The 16923-nt window shown below is 58.5% G+C and overlaps 1 protein-coding gene across 3 annotated transcripts in view; it reads right to left on the reverse strand.

Annotated features, from left to right (window-relative positions):
* KCNH2 (potassium voltage-gated channel subfamily H member 2) overlaps positions 1 to 16921 on the reverse strand; it is a 44734-nt gene extending 27813 nt beyond the window's left edge. The window contains exons 1-2 of one of the 3 annotated variants that reach the window (XM_079786118.1): positions 16688 to 16921; positions 1007 to 1237 (exon numbers count right to left, since the gene is read on the reverse strand). In XM_079786118.1, the coding sequence (XP_079642244.1) occupies positions 1007 to 1136 (130 nt within the window). In that variant the 5' untranslated portion in view covers positions 1137 to 1237; positions 16688 to 16921. The remainder of the gene's footprint in view (positions 1 to 1006; positions 1238 to 16687) is intronic. The other 2 variants (XM_079786120.1, XM_079786119.1) reach the window with 2 other exon arrangements.
* Between the last annotated feature and the right edge of the window lie 2 nt (positions 16922 to 16923).

Below are 16923 nucleotides of genomic sequence, written 5' to 3' on the forward strand. Positions count from 1 at the left end.
CCAAGAGGCAGGGCCAGGGGCCTGGGCTACTGGTTCACCTCACCTAGCCACAGGGGGAGACAGAGCATGCTGGCTCCAGCAGGTAAGCTCCCTATAGGCAGGAACCCCGTGTGTTGTTCACTGCTCTCTCTGCAAGACCCTGAGTTCAGCCAATGCTCCTCGGTAAGCACTGAGCAGCAAGGTTGGGGCACCCTGGGCAGTCCAGAGGCACCTTCTGGAGCCACCTCACTAGCCCTCTGCAGACCGCCCAAAGCCCTGTGCATAGAACTCCCAGAGCAAAGCCCACCAGCCAGGACAGACACGTGTAGGAGCAGCCCCGCCCAGAGCTCTGTTTATCCGATCTCCGGAAGCCCAGAGCAGCTGAGCTAGGAGGCGGTGGCTGAGAGGAGACACCTGCCGCAGGAAGGGATGGCAGGCGGGGCCTCAACAGATGAGACAAAGGGAACAGGGGCTGGGAAGAGGCACACACCTCATGCCAGGTGCAGCTGAAGTGCAGAAGAGAGAGGGGGCAGGAGAGGGGCAGCAGAGAGCGAGCTAGAGTGCTCAGCCCTCCCCACCTTGGCCAACCTCAGTGACTTCTCCCCAGACCAGTCAGGCACACGGCAGGGGCTGGCTGCTAGGGTTCCTAGAGGCCTGTGACCAGAGGTCAGCGCCCAGCCGCCAGCCTGACCTGTTCTGTCCACGCACGCCCTGCCATCCCGGCCCCATCCACCTCTAGCTCATCGTGCCCACATCTGCCCAGGGAGAAAGGAACCAGAGGCGCCAGACCTACAGCCCAGCAGCCCCTTGGCTACCCCGAAAAACCATCCCGCCAGAGTGAGGTGCAGACACAGACCGCCCTGCAGCCCCAACCCCCAAGCCCTGGTCTCCCACCTGGCCCATGGCAATGACCCCAGCTGGGGTCACGCAACTATGGAACCCGCCCAGGCTCGGGCCATTTTCCAGCTGCCCCCGTCCCCTGGCCGCCCCGCCCCCGCCTCGGCCCCGCCCCCGAGGCCCCGCCTACCATCCTTCCGGTAAAAGGCGATCTCCACTTTGCGCTCCTCGGCGCCCAGCAGGGCCTGCGCGATCTGCGCGGCGGCGCGGCGCTGAGTGCGCGGCCCGTGCAGGAAATCGCAGGTGCAGGGCCGCTGCATCACCTCGGCTCGCGAGTAGCCGCACAGCTCGCAGAAGCCGTCGTTGCAGTAGATGACCGCGCAGTTCTCTACCCGAGCGTTGGCGATGATGAACTTGCGGCCTGGGGGTGTGGGGGGCGGGGGGGGGGGGGGATGAGGAGGCAAGTGAGCAGGGACCCCTGCCTCGAGGGCTGCAGCCCTCCCCTACATTCTCTGGTCACACACTGCCGCCCGCCCGGGGACTCCCGGCCTCGGGGAGCACCGCGGAGCCGGGGTCCCCAGAAGGGGGGCGAACGCAGCTGCGCCCCGACACAGGTGCCTCGCCAGCCCGTCAGGCGGCGCCCCCCGCCCCCCTCCCGCCAGGCCCTCAGGCTGGCTCCGTGGCTTCCCCCGGGCAGGCTGCCAGAGGCCTGCCGCCCCTCCGCGCCTGGGGCCAGGGCCAGACTGGGCGGGTGTCAGCAACGTGTGTCAGCAGCCGCGGCGGAGGGATAAACACTGGGCCTGGAGAGGGAGGCTGGGAAGGGTCAGAGATGGCGGCCGGCCTTCCCTTTGCACCGGCTCCTTCGGCTTCTTTTCCAGACACACACACACACACACCCATCTCTAGACGAGGGGAGCTCCCCGGACACTCCTTACCCCGGGGGATCCCTAGGGAATCACTCCCCCAAGTATCAGTACTTCCTGGAAGGGCCGTCAAGGGCTGGAGAGTGGGCGACTATAGAGGAAAGTACCACGTGAGCACCTGCTATGCTGTATCTCATGTAATACTGACAACCCCATAAGGTAGGCATCCTCTATTATAGATGGAGAAACTGGGACTCAAAAGAAGTTCAGAGCTTGCAGCTTGTAACTGACAGAGCCCGCTTCTGCACCCAGTTCTGGCAGAAGGTGAAGGAGGAGGCTAAGGGCCACAGGCAGAAGCCCCAGGTCCTAGGAAGCAAGGAAAGGGACCTGCAGCGCCAACCCTGAGAACACCTGGAGCCCGCGGGCCTGCGGCAGTGGCCCACTTGTGAGAAGGCCGATGCAGGCTGGGGACCTTCCACGGGAATGTGAGGGCTGCCTCAGTTTTGCCCCATCAAAGAGAGCTGCCCCAATGGACCTATTTCGGCTAGACTGGGCTTGCTGCCACCACCACCACCACCACCACCCCCCATGCCTGCCCTGAGGGCTGAGCTGGAGGGTGAGCAGCAGGCAGGCAGCAGGAGCTGGTGCCAGGGAAGATGCTCCCAGGATAAGAGCTTTTTATAAATGCATAAGTTTCCGGCCACTCGGGCCTTTAATGCTGGGGCTTTCAGCAGAAGTCTCCTCCCTTCACAGTGGGCACAGCCCTCAGGCTGCAGCCCTGGGCAATCCCAGGGGCAAGGCCGAGGCTTAGTCCAGGCCTCACTGAGGCGGGCGAGCCACAGGATCTGGCCTCCCCCCGCCTTCCTCCGCAGTCCCGTACCCTGGCCTCCAGGAAGTTACTTTTTGAAGTTGGGTCATCTTTAGGTCAGTTCCCTAGGCCTCAGGCGGTGGTCAACCCTAGTCAGGGCTCTCTGTCACATACAAAGACGCCAGATTCGGCCTCCATCTCCACCTAAGTCCAAGGCAATCCAGCGTCCCAGCCACCCACCAGCTTCGGAGGAAGAAGCAAAACCACCCGGCACCCACTGCCAGGCCTGGAGAGAAGAGGAGTTTCTTCGAAGGCAGGCCCCACCCTCACCCCTCCACCGAGCTCCTGGAAAACTGGTCCGAAGGGACCTGAAGGCTCCTTTAGTCTCATGCACCCTTCCTCCCAGATGTGGAAACTGAGGCTCAGACCGGGAAGAGACTCGCTCCAGGTCACAGTGGCAGAGGAAGGGCCAGGAGCCAGGCCCCCAGATCCCAGCGCAGGTGCCTGCACATTCCCCGGGAGCTTGCCGGAAAGGAAGCCCCTGCCTCGGGCCCTGCGCCACAGCAGTCTCCTCCCCCTCGGGATCATCGTGTTCCTGCGCAGACAATGCTGTGCATCGAACTGACCCCTCCCTCTGCCCACCACTGTTACAAGCACACGTTGTCCTATGTTCACAGGGTCATGGGCAAGGAATGTCACCAGCTCTCTGCTCCCAGGGCCCTCGGCAGTCACACCCACCACGGTACACGCCGCCTTGGAACCGACACATGCACTCGGGCAGGTGCAAAGCCCACGCCAGCACACTCACCTAGCCTGGGACATTTCTGGAAGCCTCTCCTACCAGGCCAGTTTAGGGTGCTGAGTCCCCACGAAGGGGCTCAAGGCAGGAAAACCCACAACATGGGAGCACTGCATTGGGGCTGTTAGACCCTCAAAACTGGGGTTCAGCCCATGACAGCCTCTCACCCACAGTGTGTAGCCTTGTCTAAGACACCTCCCACTGCCCCTGCAGGGTCAAACCCATGGGTGACAGACACACATCCCACACACCCAAGAGCAGGTTAGGCAATGATCCTACATGCTGGCGTTCCATCTCCCACAATACAGTCAGGACGGGCACCCATACGTCCTGTTGAGGTCCCACAGTTTGGGAGATATCTACTCCCCTATCCTTGCACCCACACAGCCCCTCCACATCCAGGCACCCAGAGTCAGGGATACCTGCACACCCCCATCCCATCTCCCTGCCCTGCACACTGTGTCACACACCCTCCCCATCCCGGAAGACTGAGTTAGCCTCCCACCCGGCGCCCCAACACCGGGTCCCTTGGCCCCCAGCACCGAGCCTTGCCCCCGCGACCCCTGGCCAGCGCCCTGAGGACATCAGCCCCTTTGACTCGCACTCGGCAGAGGCACACGTCCCGGGCACGCCCCCCTCCCCCCAGTCACACTCGGAAGAGCTCGCCCCCCGCCCAGCGCCCCGGCCCCGCCAGCCCCTCCCCCACTCACTCTGGCCCTCAAACTTGCGGATGATGGTGTCCAGGAAGGTGTTCTGCGGCGCGACGTGGCCCCTCCGCACCGGCATCCTGAGCCCATGGGCGGGCCGGGCGGGCCCCCACCCACCCCGGCCCAGCCCGGCCCGACACTAGGCTCTGGGTAGCCCTGCCTAGCCGTGGTCCCCGCACCCCGCGGCCAAGCAGAGCACGGGCGGGGCCGGGACTGGGCTGCGGGCGCTGAGTCCCCGGCTCAGCTCCCGGCTCCGGACGCGGCCCGGCCTGGAGCCGCCTGAGCTGGGGCCGCCCTCACACCTGTCCGCCGGCCCCCGCCGAGCCGCGGGCCCCGCTCCGCCGTGTCCCCGCGCTGCGCTCCGCTTTCCCGAGCCCGGGGCTCCCGGCTCCCACCCTCCGCGCCCACAGCGGCTCCGGCGCCGGCGGCTCGGGCTGCGCTGGCGACTCGGCCCGGCCGCGGAAGGGTTAACGCGGCGCGCGCCCCTCGGGCTCTGGCCCCCGCCTCCCGGCCCCCTCCCGCCCGCCGCGCCGGCAGCGCCGCCCTCTCCCCACCCCCCTACACACACCCCGCGCGCCCGCCCTTCCCATTGGCTGAGCCGCGCCGGGGCTCCCCCCACCCAGCCCCTCGCTCAGCCCGGAGCCCCCGGGACTCGCGCCCCCACGAGGGAAAGGGACCCTTAGGGAACCTGTAGGACAGGTGCGACAGCCGGCAGGGCGGGACCTGGGGACTCCGCGCCCCCACCCCTGCGCTCGAAGGCCTGGGGAACCTGACTTGAAGGGAGAGGGCGGGTCCCTTACGCCCCGGCCCCCCACCGCGCCGAGCACCGCTGGTACGCCCCGCAGAGCAGCGGCTGGTACACCCCGCACGCGCTCGGCGACTGCTGCAGGTGACAGGGCGAGGCCTGGGCCCGGGGAGGACGAGTCCGGGGTCAGGGGACACCCGAGAAACGTGAAGGGCAAGACAGTCTGGAGGCCCCGGCCAACCGAGAATTGAGATAATAGTGGGTGAGGTTTAGGGGGGGCGCGCACCCAGAGCAGGACGCCCCCACCAACACACACACACACACACACACACACACACACACACACACACGGCCCTCTCGGGTTATTCTGGGCCCTCCTCCACAGAGAGGGACATTTGACAGTTAGCTGCGGGATCAAAGAAAAGCCCCTGAGCGCGAGGTTCCAGCCTGGGGATCCCCTTGTGCTAGCGGCCCGCCCACCGTCTGCAGCTCGCGGCTGCCGTGCAGGCCCAATGGGCGGGCTCGGGGCCCTGAGGCGCTGCGGCGGCCCAGCCCCTCAGAAAACCCTGGCCTCGCCGCCGGCCCCTCCCCCCGCCAGCTGGCTTGCTGCAGCTGCAGCTCCCTTATTTAGGCAAGGAGGCCTGAGGATGCTCAAGGGCAGGCAGGGTGTCTGTCTGTCGCCTCCCATCTCCTGCCCGGGTCTGAGTGAGGGTCTCCGGGCGCGGTGTCCCTGGCTTGAGCAGCCAGGCCCGGCCCTGGGAAGGCCAGGGCAGGAAGGTGAGTGTTGACAGCTGTACGGACAGGCGGGGATGAGCCGGCAGCCTGCCGGGTCCCCTCCCCTGCAGCCCAGATCAGAGACCCGGCTAGATGGATGGGGCCAAGTGGGGGCCCCTGAGGGCTTGCAGCTGCCTCTGTCCTTGGAGCTAGGGGGTGGGCCTTGTCACCAGGGAGAACCTTCATGGGATGTGGGGGAAGGGGAGGAACAAAGGGCAGAGAAGGAAGCGAGTCTGACAGAAGAAAAGCGCAGAGGAAGAGGTCTTACAGAGACCTATCTAGACTCTCACCTATCACCCAGGAGCAAAAAGATGCAAACAATGGGGCCAGAGGCCAGCAGATGACACCCTTTTTTATTTGCTGGTGGGTGGGCAGTGACTCAGGGAGGCCGCCAGTGGGAGAGAAGGAGGTGGCTCTACCAGCTGATGCTAAAAAAGACCAGAGGCTCTCGCCTGTACAGTCATCTCATGCCTTCGGCCCTCTCCACCTCCAGCAGCTTCCTCACTTGCATCTTCACTTGGCCTCCAAGATTCCCAGAGCCTTCAGTGGCTCAGAGTCCCCGTCCTTTGTGCTGGCATCAGGCACAACAGCCCATCTTGGGTGCTAGGCAAAACCCAGCCTAGAGTCAGACTGGCCCAGCACCTCCCCCACCCTCCCCCACTCCCTGGATGCGGGGTTACCTGCCCGAACTCCAGGGTGATTCCCATTTGAGTGGTGTGTTCGCCCCTCAGATCGGGGATCTAGAGAGTGAGAAAGGGCCTGCAGTAATAATGAGCGTGGGAGAGAGGACATGAAAGTGACATGTGCAGGTAGCATCCCTTTCTCTCCAGACCAAAGGTGAGGAAGAGCCAGGCTGAAGGGGGCTGGGGCGGGGGGGGGGGGGGGGACGGGCGGGGCGGGGTGCTACTCATCTAGCCCAGACAGCTGTCCACACTCCAGTACCCATGTTCCCAGGACAGGCATCTGCTCTCTTCCTAGCTGCTTAGGAGGACAGAGGAATCTGAGGGGCCCTTGTCTTCCCAAAATAAAGGTGACAAGGCTCAAAGTAGCCCTCCTGGGCACAGAGGCAGGCAGGAGGGAGCTGCCTCTCTCCCTCTCTCTCTCTCTCTCTCTCTCTCTCTCTCTCTCTCTCTCTGTCTCTCTCTCTCCTCACTCTCCTCTCTCTTCCTGGAGGCTGAAAGGAGAGCCTGAAGGCAGTTTCACTGAGCCACCCCCACAGCCAAGAACTGGGACAAGTAAGGGAGGTTGTCAGATGGGGACAAGCTCTCCCCAAAGGCATCCTTCCTGGGCCCACAGGTGTCAGGCACCAAAAGGTAAAGGGCAACATGTGAGCTGAAGCCTCCCTGCCCATCACCTTCCCACTTCCACTTCCCCTGGACCTGGGGGAAAAAGGCAAGTGCCCAACCTTAATACCCGGAGCAAGTAGAATCCGTCCCACCCCAACTTCCGCTCACAGAGCCATTTTTAGGGACCGGTCCTGGGAAGAGCTCTCCCCACCCCGCCTGTGGCCGAGAGACCCTCACTGTATAGACAGTGAGACACTAGGCTCCTCCCAGCTCCCAGAGACAATTTGAGGAGAAGAGTCTGTGGAAAGCATCCTGCCCATCCCACCCTCCGCGCTGCTCAGTCTGCGGGAGTCAAGCCAGGACATCCTGGGAGGAAAAAAGAAACTACAGCCTCCCTGCTGTGGACCCCCAAGGAGTGGGCCAGGCAAGACAGCCAAGGCCCAGGAGCAAGTGACAATCACAGGGGACTGGGAAGCAGCTGAGGGGGGAAGGGTGCCTCAGAGCCCCTGGGAAGGGAGAACACGGAGCAGCCTCCCTGTGCACGGGGAGCTCGGAGTGCACGTGGGGCCTTGCTCTTCTGACAGTGGGGTCCTGAAGATGCAGATGCTTTCAGGTAGGCCCCGGGTTGAGGAGAGAAAGAGCAAAGAAACGGCATGCTTCCTCTCCAGAAGTGGGTGCTCAGGGTTTGCTAAAGGCCAGAAAGGATGGGAGGGAGGGGAGGAGGGAGGAAGGGAAGAAGGGACCCACCTCAAACCCATAGCCAGGAATCTGTGCTCCCTCCTTATTGCCACCTGCAACCCCACATGCAGCGATCCCATCACACAGACCCCACACACCCAGGGCCATAACCCAGGTCTTCTCCCACCAACCTGATACATACCAGTGATGGGTTTTCCTTGCTGTGGTGATATGAAACGAAGCAAATAAGATATGCCGAGGAGCCCGGTGTGGTTCAGTTGGTTGAGCATCATCCCATGTACCTAAAGGTTGCTGGTTTGATTCCCAGTGGTTAGGGCACATGCCCGGATTTTGGGCTCGATCCCCAGTAGGGGGCCTGCAGGAGGCAGCTGATTGATGTTACACTCTCACATCATGTTTCTCTCTCCTTCTCCCTTCCTCTCTCTCTAAAAATCAATAAAAATTAAAAATATAAACGATATGCTGGAGACTAGGACTCAGAAAACTTGACTTCTAATTCTGGTTCTGCTACTAGTCACGTCAACAAATGTGTGCTGGAGGCCTCCTGTGTACTGGTCCCTGCGCCAGGTTCTGGGGGGTGGACTAGAGACGGGACAGGAAGGTAAGCCAGGGTCTCTGCTCCAGGGACTCAGGCTACTGAGGCTGAGAGAGGCGGTGGGCAGGCAGAACTGTGGGTTACCAGGAAGTGTTGATTACATTCACGGGAGGGGTGCAGGAGGGCCTGGCGAGGGGAGGAAGCTCTGGAGCAGGTCCCGGAAGGTCGAAGGTCAGGATGAGGCAGGACAGAAGCACAGCAGGTGGAAGGGACAACATGAGCAAAGGCATAGAGACTGGAGCCCTTAGTGGAGGACTGAGGAGTTTGGTTTTTATTCTGTGTGCCAAAAAGCCAAAAACAATAGTGGCAACTGAAATGTATTGTCCACAAACATAGAAATCATGTGTGTATTTGTACAGATCCTAGCATGCAGTCGGTACTAATAAAGGTCTGTTGAGTTACTGAAACATGTAAAATAGTTTGGAGAAACAGGCAGACACGATGTGTTTCAGTTACTATTGCTGCCTGACAGCTATGCCAAATCCCATGACTTAAATCAATGGCAGCATTCATTCTGCTCATGGGTCTGCCATTTGGGCAGGTGCAGCAGGAACCACTTGTGTCTGTTCCCCTCAACTCAGGACTGAAAGGCTCATTCACTCTTCACGTCTGGTGGCTGATGCTGGCCATCAGCTGGGACCTCAGCTAGGACTGGGGCCAGAACGCCTACACGAAGCCTTTCCTCGTGGCTGCCTGGCTTCCTCACAGCATGGTGGCTGGGTGCCAAGGGCAAGTGTCCCAAGAGAGGTCCAGGCAGCAACTGTTCCACCTTTAATAACTCGGCCTCAAAAGTTGCATAAAATAACTTCTGTCATAAGCATGGCCAATCAGATTCAAAGAGAGAAACATAGATTCCACCTCTCAATGGAGCAGTGTCTCTGACATAGTATAAGAAAAGCATGTGTGACGGGGTCTGTTGGCACAACCATGTTGGAAAAAAATAAAATCTGCCACACGGAGCTATGCAGTAGTCCAGGAGAGAGATGTTGAAGACTTGGGCCAGGTTAGAGGTGACGTAAAAGGGCCTGCTTGTTGTGTAACTTTAGAAGGATCTCTAAATGTCACTTTCCTTATACCTGTAAAATGAGGAGACCCAACAAGCTGATCTCTCAGATTCCTTTCAGCCCCAACAGTGAATGATTTCTTAATGTTACACAATCATATTTTCCACCCATCAATGCTTCCTCCATTTTCCCTCAATACTCATCTCCACCTCCACCTCCTGTCTCTGCTCAGGGATTCTAGGTGCCCTTGAGGCCAATGGTTACTCCACAGATAGCACCCTGGTCCATCCTACATATCTATTTCAGAATTTTAAAAGTGGACTGGGAGAGCCTTAATGACATGTGAGAAGACCCTCAGACTCCTCAATCTCCCACTCCCCTCTGCGGTGTGCTCTTCACTGGAGGGTCTTCTGAACGAAGACATGTGGTATGGAGTCCACCTGCACGAGTTCATAATCTAACGGGGGAGAGGGATCTAATGGGCATGAAATGTCATGAAAACAATTTAACTGACAGTACGTGCAGGGGGTCTGGAGGAGGTGGGCTCTGAGTTCCCCGGGGCAGCCAGGAGGGCTTCCCAGGACGGCTGGCCCTCCTGGATGGGAAGGGTTTTCTCAGGCACAGAGGGAGTGAGCATCTTCCTAAAGCAAGATCCCAGCAGGAGTCCTCCCACACATCTACTACCCCCAAGTGTCTGAGAACTCAATAGATTTAAGGATGAGGCTCAGCCTCCTCAGACACCGGAAGGAGCTCTCCAGAACTTAGCGAGTTGAAGCTCTAGAATTACTACATAGGAGTCACTGATGGGAAGGGGAACGCGAGTGTAAGAGAGACTAGCACACGTTACTATAGGGTGTCTATGAGGGACTGAAAAAATACTGAGGCAAACCCCTCTTTGGTGCCACCCTGCGGGGTAGCTGGCCTGGAAGGAAATCCCAGCTCAGGTCCAGCAGGGCTGGAGCTCTGTCCCTGTCCGAGGTGCTGAAAGCCCTTCTTGCCAAGCTGGGCAGGAAACCAGAGAGGGCCACTCAGGTGATTAAGACTGGGGCGTCCTTGGAACACAGTGAGTTAGACAGTCACCCCGAACCAAGAAAATACTTTTGGAACTGGACGGTAGCTCCAGGAAGCAGCATATGCTTTGGGGAGAAAGAAAGGGGAAATGGGAGACATTGTAATACTATCAACAATTAAAAATAAATAAATAATAAAAATTTTAAAAAGAGCTTGCTTTGCCAATCGGTGCTAAGAAGCCCGAGTTCTCACTTCCATATGTCCAGAATGTGCCTTCCCCTCCACCCCCACCCAAGCCATCAAGAAAAAGATTTAACTCCTCCCCTGAACTTTACACTTGCAAGCCGTGGGCTTTCCCTTGGGGGTTTCTGTTGCTTTATGAAATACTAGAGCCAAAAGGCAGCATTTTCCTATTTTTATATCAAAAAAATTCAGAGCCCTGCAGACCCACAGAGCTCTAAATACAGAGGTGGCTACCTCAGCTCTGCAGAACCGACCCTGCTCATTCTGCTAAGTTCATCAGGCAGAATTCAGAACCTGCCCCAACCTGGGTCAGGGGTGAGCATATGGATGCTAACCCAATACTGGTCCCATATCCTGCAGGTAGCTACCCCACCCCATGGATCAGCAGCCAACATGAAGGGCCAGAAAAGAGAACTCAGGTCCACCAGGTCCCCCAGTCCATCATCTCCTCAATCTACTCACAGTGACCCACCACTTTCCATGTGCCCCAAGCTGGGTGGGACCCATAGGGCAATATGAGGCATACAATCCAGGCCCTGGGCCTTAAAAAGTTTGCAATAAGTTGGGAAGAAAAGATGCTCACACATGAAGACAATATTACAAGAGCCAAATACAATTCATGGCAGCCAACAGAGAAGTGCCTAAATCCCAAATACCAACAAGTGGTGCAGACCATGAACGTTTTGACTTCAGAGAAGGAAGAGACCATTTTAAGGCTGGAAAGGGTGGAACCTTCGCAAGGAGCGGGGTTTAGGGAGAATTCGACTGAGTTGAGAACAGAGGTCAGGACACCTCCTCTCTGTCCCTCTGGAGAATAGCATCCCAGCGTTGAGCCTTCCTGTAGGAAGATAAAGCTGGTGACGGTGGAAAGGCAAGCGCAGAGGCCAGTCACAGTTCATGGACTCAGAATGTCCAGGAAGAGAGGACTCTTTCTCCCCGGAAAAAGAAAGGCTTAGAGAGCTCCCCCTTCTGGATCCACGAGGCAGAACACCATCTAAATCAGGATCCTCCCAAGGGGTGGGGACCACACAGCCCACCAGGCAGAGGGCTGTATAAGGCCCATGAAATCATTTGGTCTGGCCCTGTCAAGGCATTGGGGGTGAGTTCATTAGATGTTTGACCAAATATAGCAGGCTAATTTTTAAGTGGATAATTATGTGTGGCCCGCGAATGGTGTTAGAAATATCCAAATGGCCCTGGGCAGGAAAAAGGTTCCCCACCCCTGTTAGGAACTGGAGTCCGCCAGTCCTTCAGCAGCCTAGGCTGGAGTTAGAACACCAGACAACAGAAAAGTCAAGATCACCATCAGCAGCAAACATACCAGGAACATCTCACTTGCTGGTCATTGGGAGTCAAGGGGCTATGATCCAGTTGGGAGAGCAGGAAAAAGACCACACAACAACTGAAGTTACATCAGGGTTTGGGGTCAGGGTCTCCACATCTTACAAATCAGTACAGGGATCTAAAGGCCTCTCCTCCCACCCCAGTTTGGAGAGAGGGTCTGGCCCCTCCCCGAGCACCTGAGACACAGGGGAAGGGTTTCTGCCCAGCCAATCCCCGGTGATGGTTGCTATGGAATTTCCAGGCTGGGCACACTCGATGCTCAAAGCCCTGGTTCCCAAGAGACCCAGCACCACAGCAACCACACCAGGAAACTGAGCCAGCCAGAGGGATTGAAAGAGAGAGGAGGGGGAAAGGAGGAAGGAGGCGGGGCAGGGCCTGTCAGACTGATCCCTGACAACTGGGACCTTCTATGTAGGGCCCCCATGGCCTGAGACAGGGGCCCCCATAGTCATCATTTGGGAGACCTCCACCTGAACCTAAAAACTCCTCATTTTCACTCTGGATCTTAAGAATGGAAGATAATTTCAAGTCCCCATGGATGTGACAGCATTCATATCCACAGAGGTGTTCTTGGTCCAAACTAGCTTTGGAGGGGCAGGACCAGATGAGGAGGCCAGTGAAGGAGTGAGCCTCAGGACACACTGCCCAGGGACACATGCACGTGTGTGTTTACACACACGCACACACATATGCATACATGCATGCACAGTCACACTCACACATACATACATATACACACTCAAACATATACACACTCACACCCATGCACACGCACATATAACTTACACACACATACACCCCACAGGCACAGGATCTGCTCAGGATGTGGTCCAGAAGGCAGAGTCTAACCCTCAGGACAATCAAGGCCTCAGGAATTAGTGCAGCTCCCCAGGAGCTCCCATGGGCCAGCATCCACCCATCACCCCAGAGCAAGGACTTAGGGTTCTCAAAGCCTCTTGGCCCCAGGACTTTCCTACCAGGCTGAGGACCAAGAGGCAGAAGAGTGTCCAGAACAGGGGCCATCTGCCCTCGGAGCCCCCTGTGGGACTGGGGCCCCTGCACTGCTTCCCACGCCTCCCCAGCAACTGCCTCATGGGGCTGGCTCTCTGTGTCTTCAGTACACCACACCCCGAGTGGTCTGTGCAGAAGCAGGGAGGTTCCTCAAGGGAAGGTACCCCGGGTCCTGTCAGGTGGGCTGATCAGAGTCATCGTCAGGAATTTCAGGCTTAGTGAACATCGCTTTAGGGTCCTAGAGGGCGGGGCTGACTCACCAGCCCAACGTGCCAGGCACAGGCCACACTAGCCCTCACTCACCCTGGTCTCATTGTCTGTCTCAGGGTGTCAGGGCTCTGGCCTCTGCTCCAATCTCTTCTCATTGGCTCTCTGCTGCCCCCATGTGGCTGCCTCAAGAAGGGCCGGGGCTGCTGGATGGCTCCACAGTGCCAGCTAGGAGTCCCTTTCAGACAGGCAGCGCCTTCCACTGCCTGAGCCCTAGACACCCAGACCCTGCCCAAAGCCTCTCCCCAAATGCCCAATCTAGAAGCTGAGCAAACCTTTCTGGGCCCGATCTCACAATGCAGCATGAGTTATATCCTGAGTCAAAGAGGGCTGATCCCTTCCCCTCTGCCCACTTCCCCCCTCCCTCCCCTCTGTCCCCTCGCTCCCCACCCAGGCCTTGCCAGCAGGCAGGAAGGAAGCTGCTCATAGTGGGGAGGGTGGGGCACTTCCAGCTCACACTGAACAACCCCGGGTTGGGCTATAAAGAGCCAGGGCCTTCCGCTCCCATCACCCGCCAACCTCCACAGCCCCCACAGCCCTACACACACCCCTGTGGCCAAGGCCTCCCCTCCCCCAAGGTCAGAGCATCCACCTCGAGCACTGCCCAGCTCTGTGCTCTGAAAGGGAGGCTGGAGCAAGGTTCGCCATCCTCCGAGGGAGCAGGAACCAGGGTCCTGGATACTCACCCATAGAGGGTCTGTCGCCCTCATCTACCAGGGCCGATGGGGGTTGGTGTCTAGGCCAGCCTCCCCAGTGGCAGAAGACACAGGCGCTGTCAGAGACCAAGGGACTAGGTTCCCAAAGATCCTCTCCAAAGCCCTTGCCAGCTTGAAGTCCCACCATTTAACGTTAAAGTTCTTCCCTATCCGTGGGACTTCAAATCTGTAGTCTTAAAAAAATTTTTTTCAGAAATTATTCTTTAAAAGGCAACTACTGAGCAGAGCATTCAGCCACTGGGATGCAGAAGCCTTAATGCCCAGCAGGATGGCTGACCAAGAGCAAGGAAGACAGAGAGCTGGGCAGGGTCCTGCGGAGGGAGAGGAAGCCCTCCCAGAGGCAGAAGAACCCAAAACTATCAGGAATGCCACAGTCCCTTGATGGCAATTAGGACACTTGGCACAGTGTGGCCACAGCCCCAGGACAAGTGGGAGGAGGAAAAGTCCCCGTAGAGAAAGCTTCCACCTTCAACTTGGTCTGTACTTCGACTTTCTCCTCCTCTTCCTAAAACCCAGGTGGTGGCTCCTTGGGCCCAGATCAACACCAATTTAGGACTAGCTGGCCCCTGCCACCAGTAAAGCTGTGCTGAATTGTCCCCAACCCCCCTGTGGCCAGAGAATGCCCCCTCTTGGGGCCATCACCTTCACCAGCCGGACCCCTTCTTTTTGCCCACACAGACCGGTCTAGCCTCGGCCAACTCCCTTCTCGGTGGCCCAGAACACACATTTGCGGTGAAACAAGCCAGTGTTCACAAAGCACCTACTCTGTGCAGGGTCCTGGGGCCCAGCAGGATCCCACATGAGCAGCACTTGATCTGTTATTCCAGAGCACACATGGTCATTTAGGAGAGAAATTCCAGACGCAGAGCAAACTGCCCCAAAACCACCCCAGGAGGAACCAAGCACGTGATGCTCCGGGGCCTGGGGAGCATGGAGGGGGGTGCTGAGCAAGGCCTCCCAGGGGAAGGGTACCGGGGCTGTGTATGGACAGAGCCCTCTGGAAGCACCTTGAGAAGGAGTTAGAGGCATAAGAGACTGACGGGGGCAATGCCTGTGAACGATGACAGGGAGGCAGGGAAAGTCTGGAATGGGAAGCAGGCCTGACATCTATGAAAGGAGGGAGGGAAGGAGCAGGGTCCGGTGGGGAGAGCCTCAGACCAGAGTGAGCTCCGCGAAGCTCTCTGCCAGGCCAGCGGGAGCTCTGCAGAAAGACGGCCCAGAGGAGCCCCGTTGGGCAGGCGCGGTGAGCCCGTGTGCCTCCTGAGGCTCAGTGACGCTCTGAGCTTCTGGGGGAGCACGGGCCTTGGCTTGCACGCTGGGCAGATTCTGAAGACATTGCAGCTGGAGCCGCCCGCCACCTGAACCTCCCGCAGCAAGTTGTCTCCTGAAGGGAGAGCTGGGCAGGACACACCCAGAACTGCCCAGGCTGAGCCACAGGGAAGAGGAAGAAAGGTTCCATTTAGTCAGAGGGCAAAGGGAGAGGTCGGTATAGGCAAGGGCCCAGCGGCAGGAAAACACAGTGCTGTTTGGGAATCCGTGAGGAAGCCCATTTGTCTAAAACAGAGGGTGTGAGCAACGCGCTTGGGAAATTGGGGGCCGGGCCAATGTGTTGAAGTGGCCTTGGCCTTCGATTAAAGATTTCAGGGTGAGCCAAAGCATGAGGTAAGCCCTGCTTTTGAGGTGAATTTGACAGCAGTGTGGAACACAGAGGGGAGGGGAGCCCCCAGGTCAAAAGCCCCCAGGTCAGGGAGGGGCGGTGGTCAGTGGTGCAGGCAAAAGGTCAGCAGGACCTCCGTATCTGACGCCTGTCACCACCTTCTCCCTGAGGGGGTCAGCCAGTTCCATTAACTGGGATCTGGAAAAAGTCATGCACATGTAGGTGGCGGCTGAATGGGAACCAGAAATGGGGTCTGTTGCCTCAGCCATTGGGGGTAAAAATGTCTAAGAGGAGTGGCCTGGATGCCATCTCCTGCCTCAAGGGAAAGGGGGGGCAAGTGGGGTGGGGTCTCAGGCTCCAGGGTCTCGGGGCCAGGTCAGACTCAGCACAAACCTCATGTTTCTGCCCCTCACCTGCCCCTTTGCTGAGATGGGCAACAAAACTCTAGGAGCTCAGGCGTCCAAGTTTACAAAGCCCCCTCACCCTCCTCCCTCCAACCTGGCAGACCCTACCTTCTTGGTGTGACCCCAGAGCTCACAGCACACCCCTTCCTTCCGGTTGATCCGCCAGCCACCCCACCCCCCCCATCCAGGCCCACCCCAATCTATCCTCCACTGCTTTCCAAAGAAATCCAGCCAACACAAATCTATGTTTGTTTGCCTGCCTGTCTGCCCCTCCTACTCTCTGCCTGTCCTGTCTCTCAACTTCCATTTCTTTCTTGCAGTTTCTCTTGGTCTCTGTGGTCTCAAACCCACAAGGCTTGGACCCCTGTAGATCCAGATGCCCCAGCCCATGGCCTTTCTCCAGCCCACAGATGTCTTGGAACTACAAATCCCAGCATGCACTACTCTCTGAGGTGTCTGGAGAATGCTGGTGTGCACCATCTGCATTCTGGGAATTGTGGTTTCCCTGTCTCCATTCTCTTGCTAGTGCTCTAAGCTCTCCCCAGTGGGCAGTCCCGCCTCAGTCCCGACTGCTGAATCTATCTGCTGACCTACCACCCCCAGGGAAACATACGTCACTGGATGACAGGGTAGGGGGTGGAGGCCCTGGATGGCAGCTTCCTGCAATTTTGTGTCCCCCACTTGAGTCACAGGGGGGCAGGGTTCCAGGAAATTGGGGCTGGGAGGGGAAGGGATGCCCTAATGCCAGACTCAAGGACAAAAGGTCACTGCATCCCTGCTGGGTCAATATCCCTAAGAACCCAAAAGGACTCAAAGGCGGGGTTGGGCAGCACTTAGATGTAGGGAGGGTGGAAAAGGAGATGCCTGAGGGGACCCTAGAGGTCCCTGTGGTCACTAAGAGTCTGGGACTCATCCCTTGTTGCTGACATAGTACTCACCTTCCACGGGACTCTTCAGGGCACGGCAAGGGCCAGGGGGAAGGTCTCCCCTGGTCAGCCACCACTGAAGAGCCTTTCTGACCCTCTGGTTGGCCACTCTGCCATCCCGTGGCCCGGCACCCCGGCTCCTGCACTCCAGCCCCAGAACACCGCGGGACACCTGGGTTCCCACTTATCAGCCTAGTCCTTGGAGCGGAACCCAGGCGTCCGCTCCCCACCCTGTGGGCGGGCGGGCA

Source organism: Cnephaeus nilssonii (assembly GCF_951640355.1).
Source record: "Cnephaeus nilssonii genome assembly, chromosome: 12".
In the NCBI taxonomy this organism is placed as follows: domain Eukaryota; kingdom Metazoa; phylum Chordata; class Mammalia; order Chiroptera; family Vespertilionidae; genus Cnephaeus; species Cnephaeus nilssonii.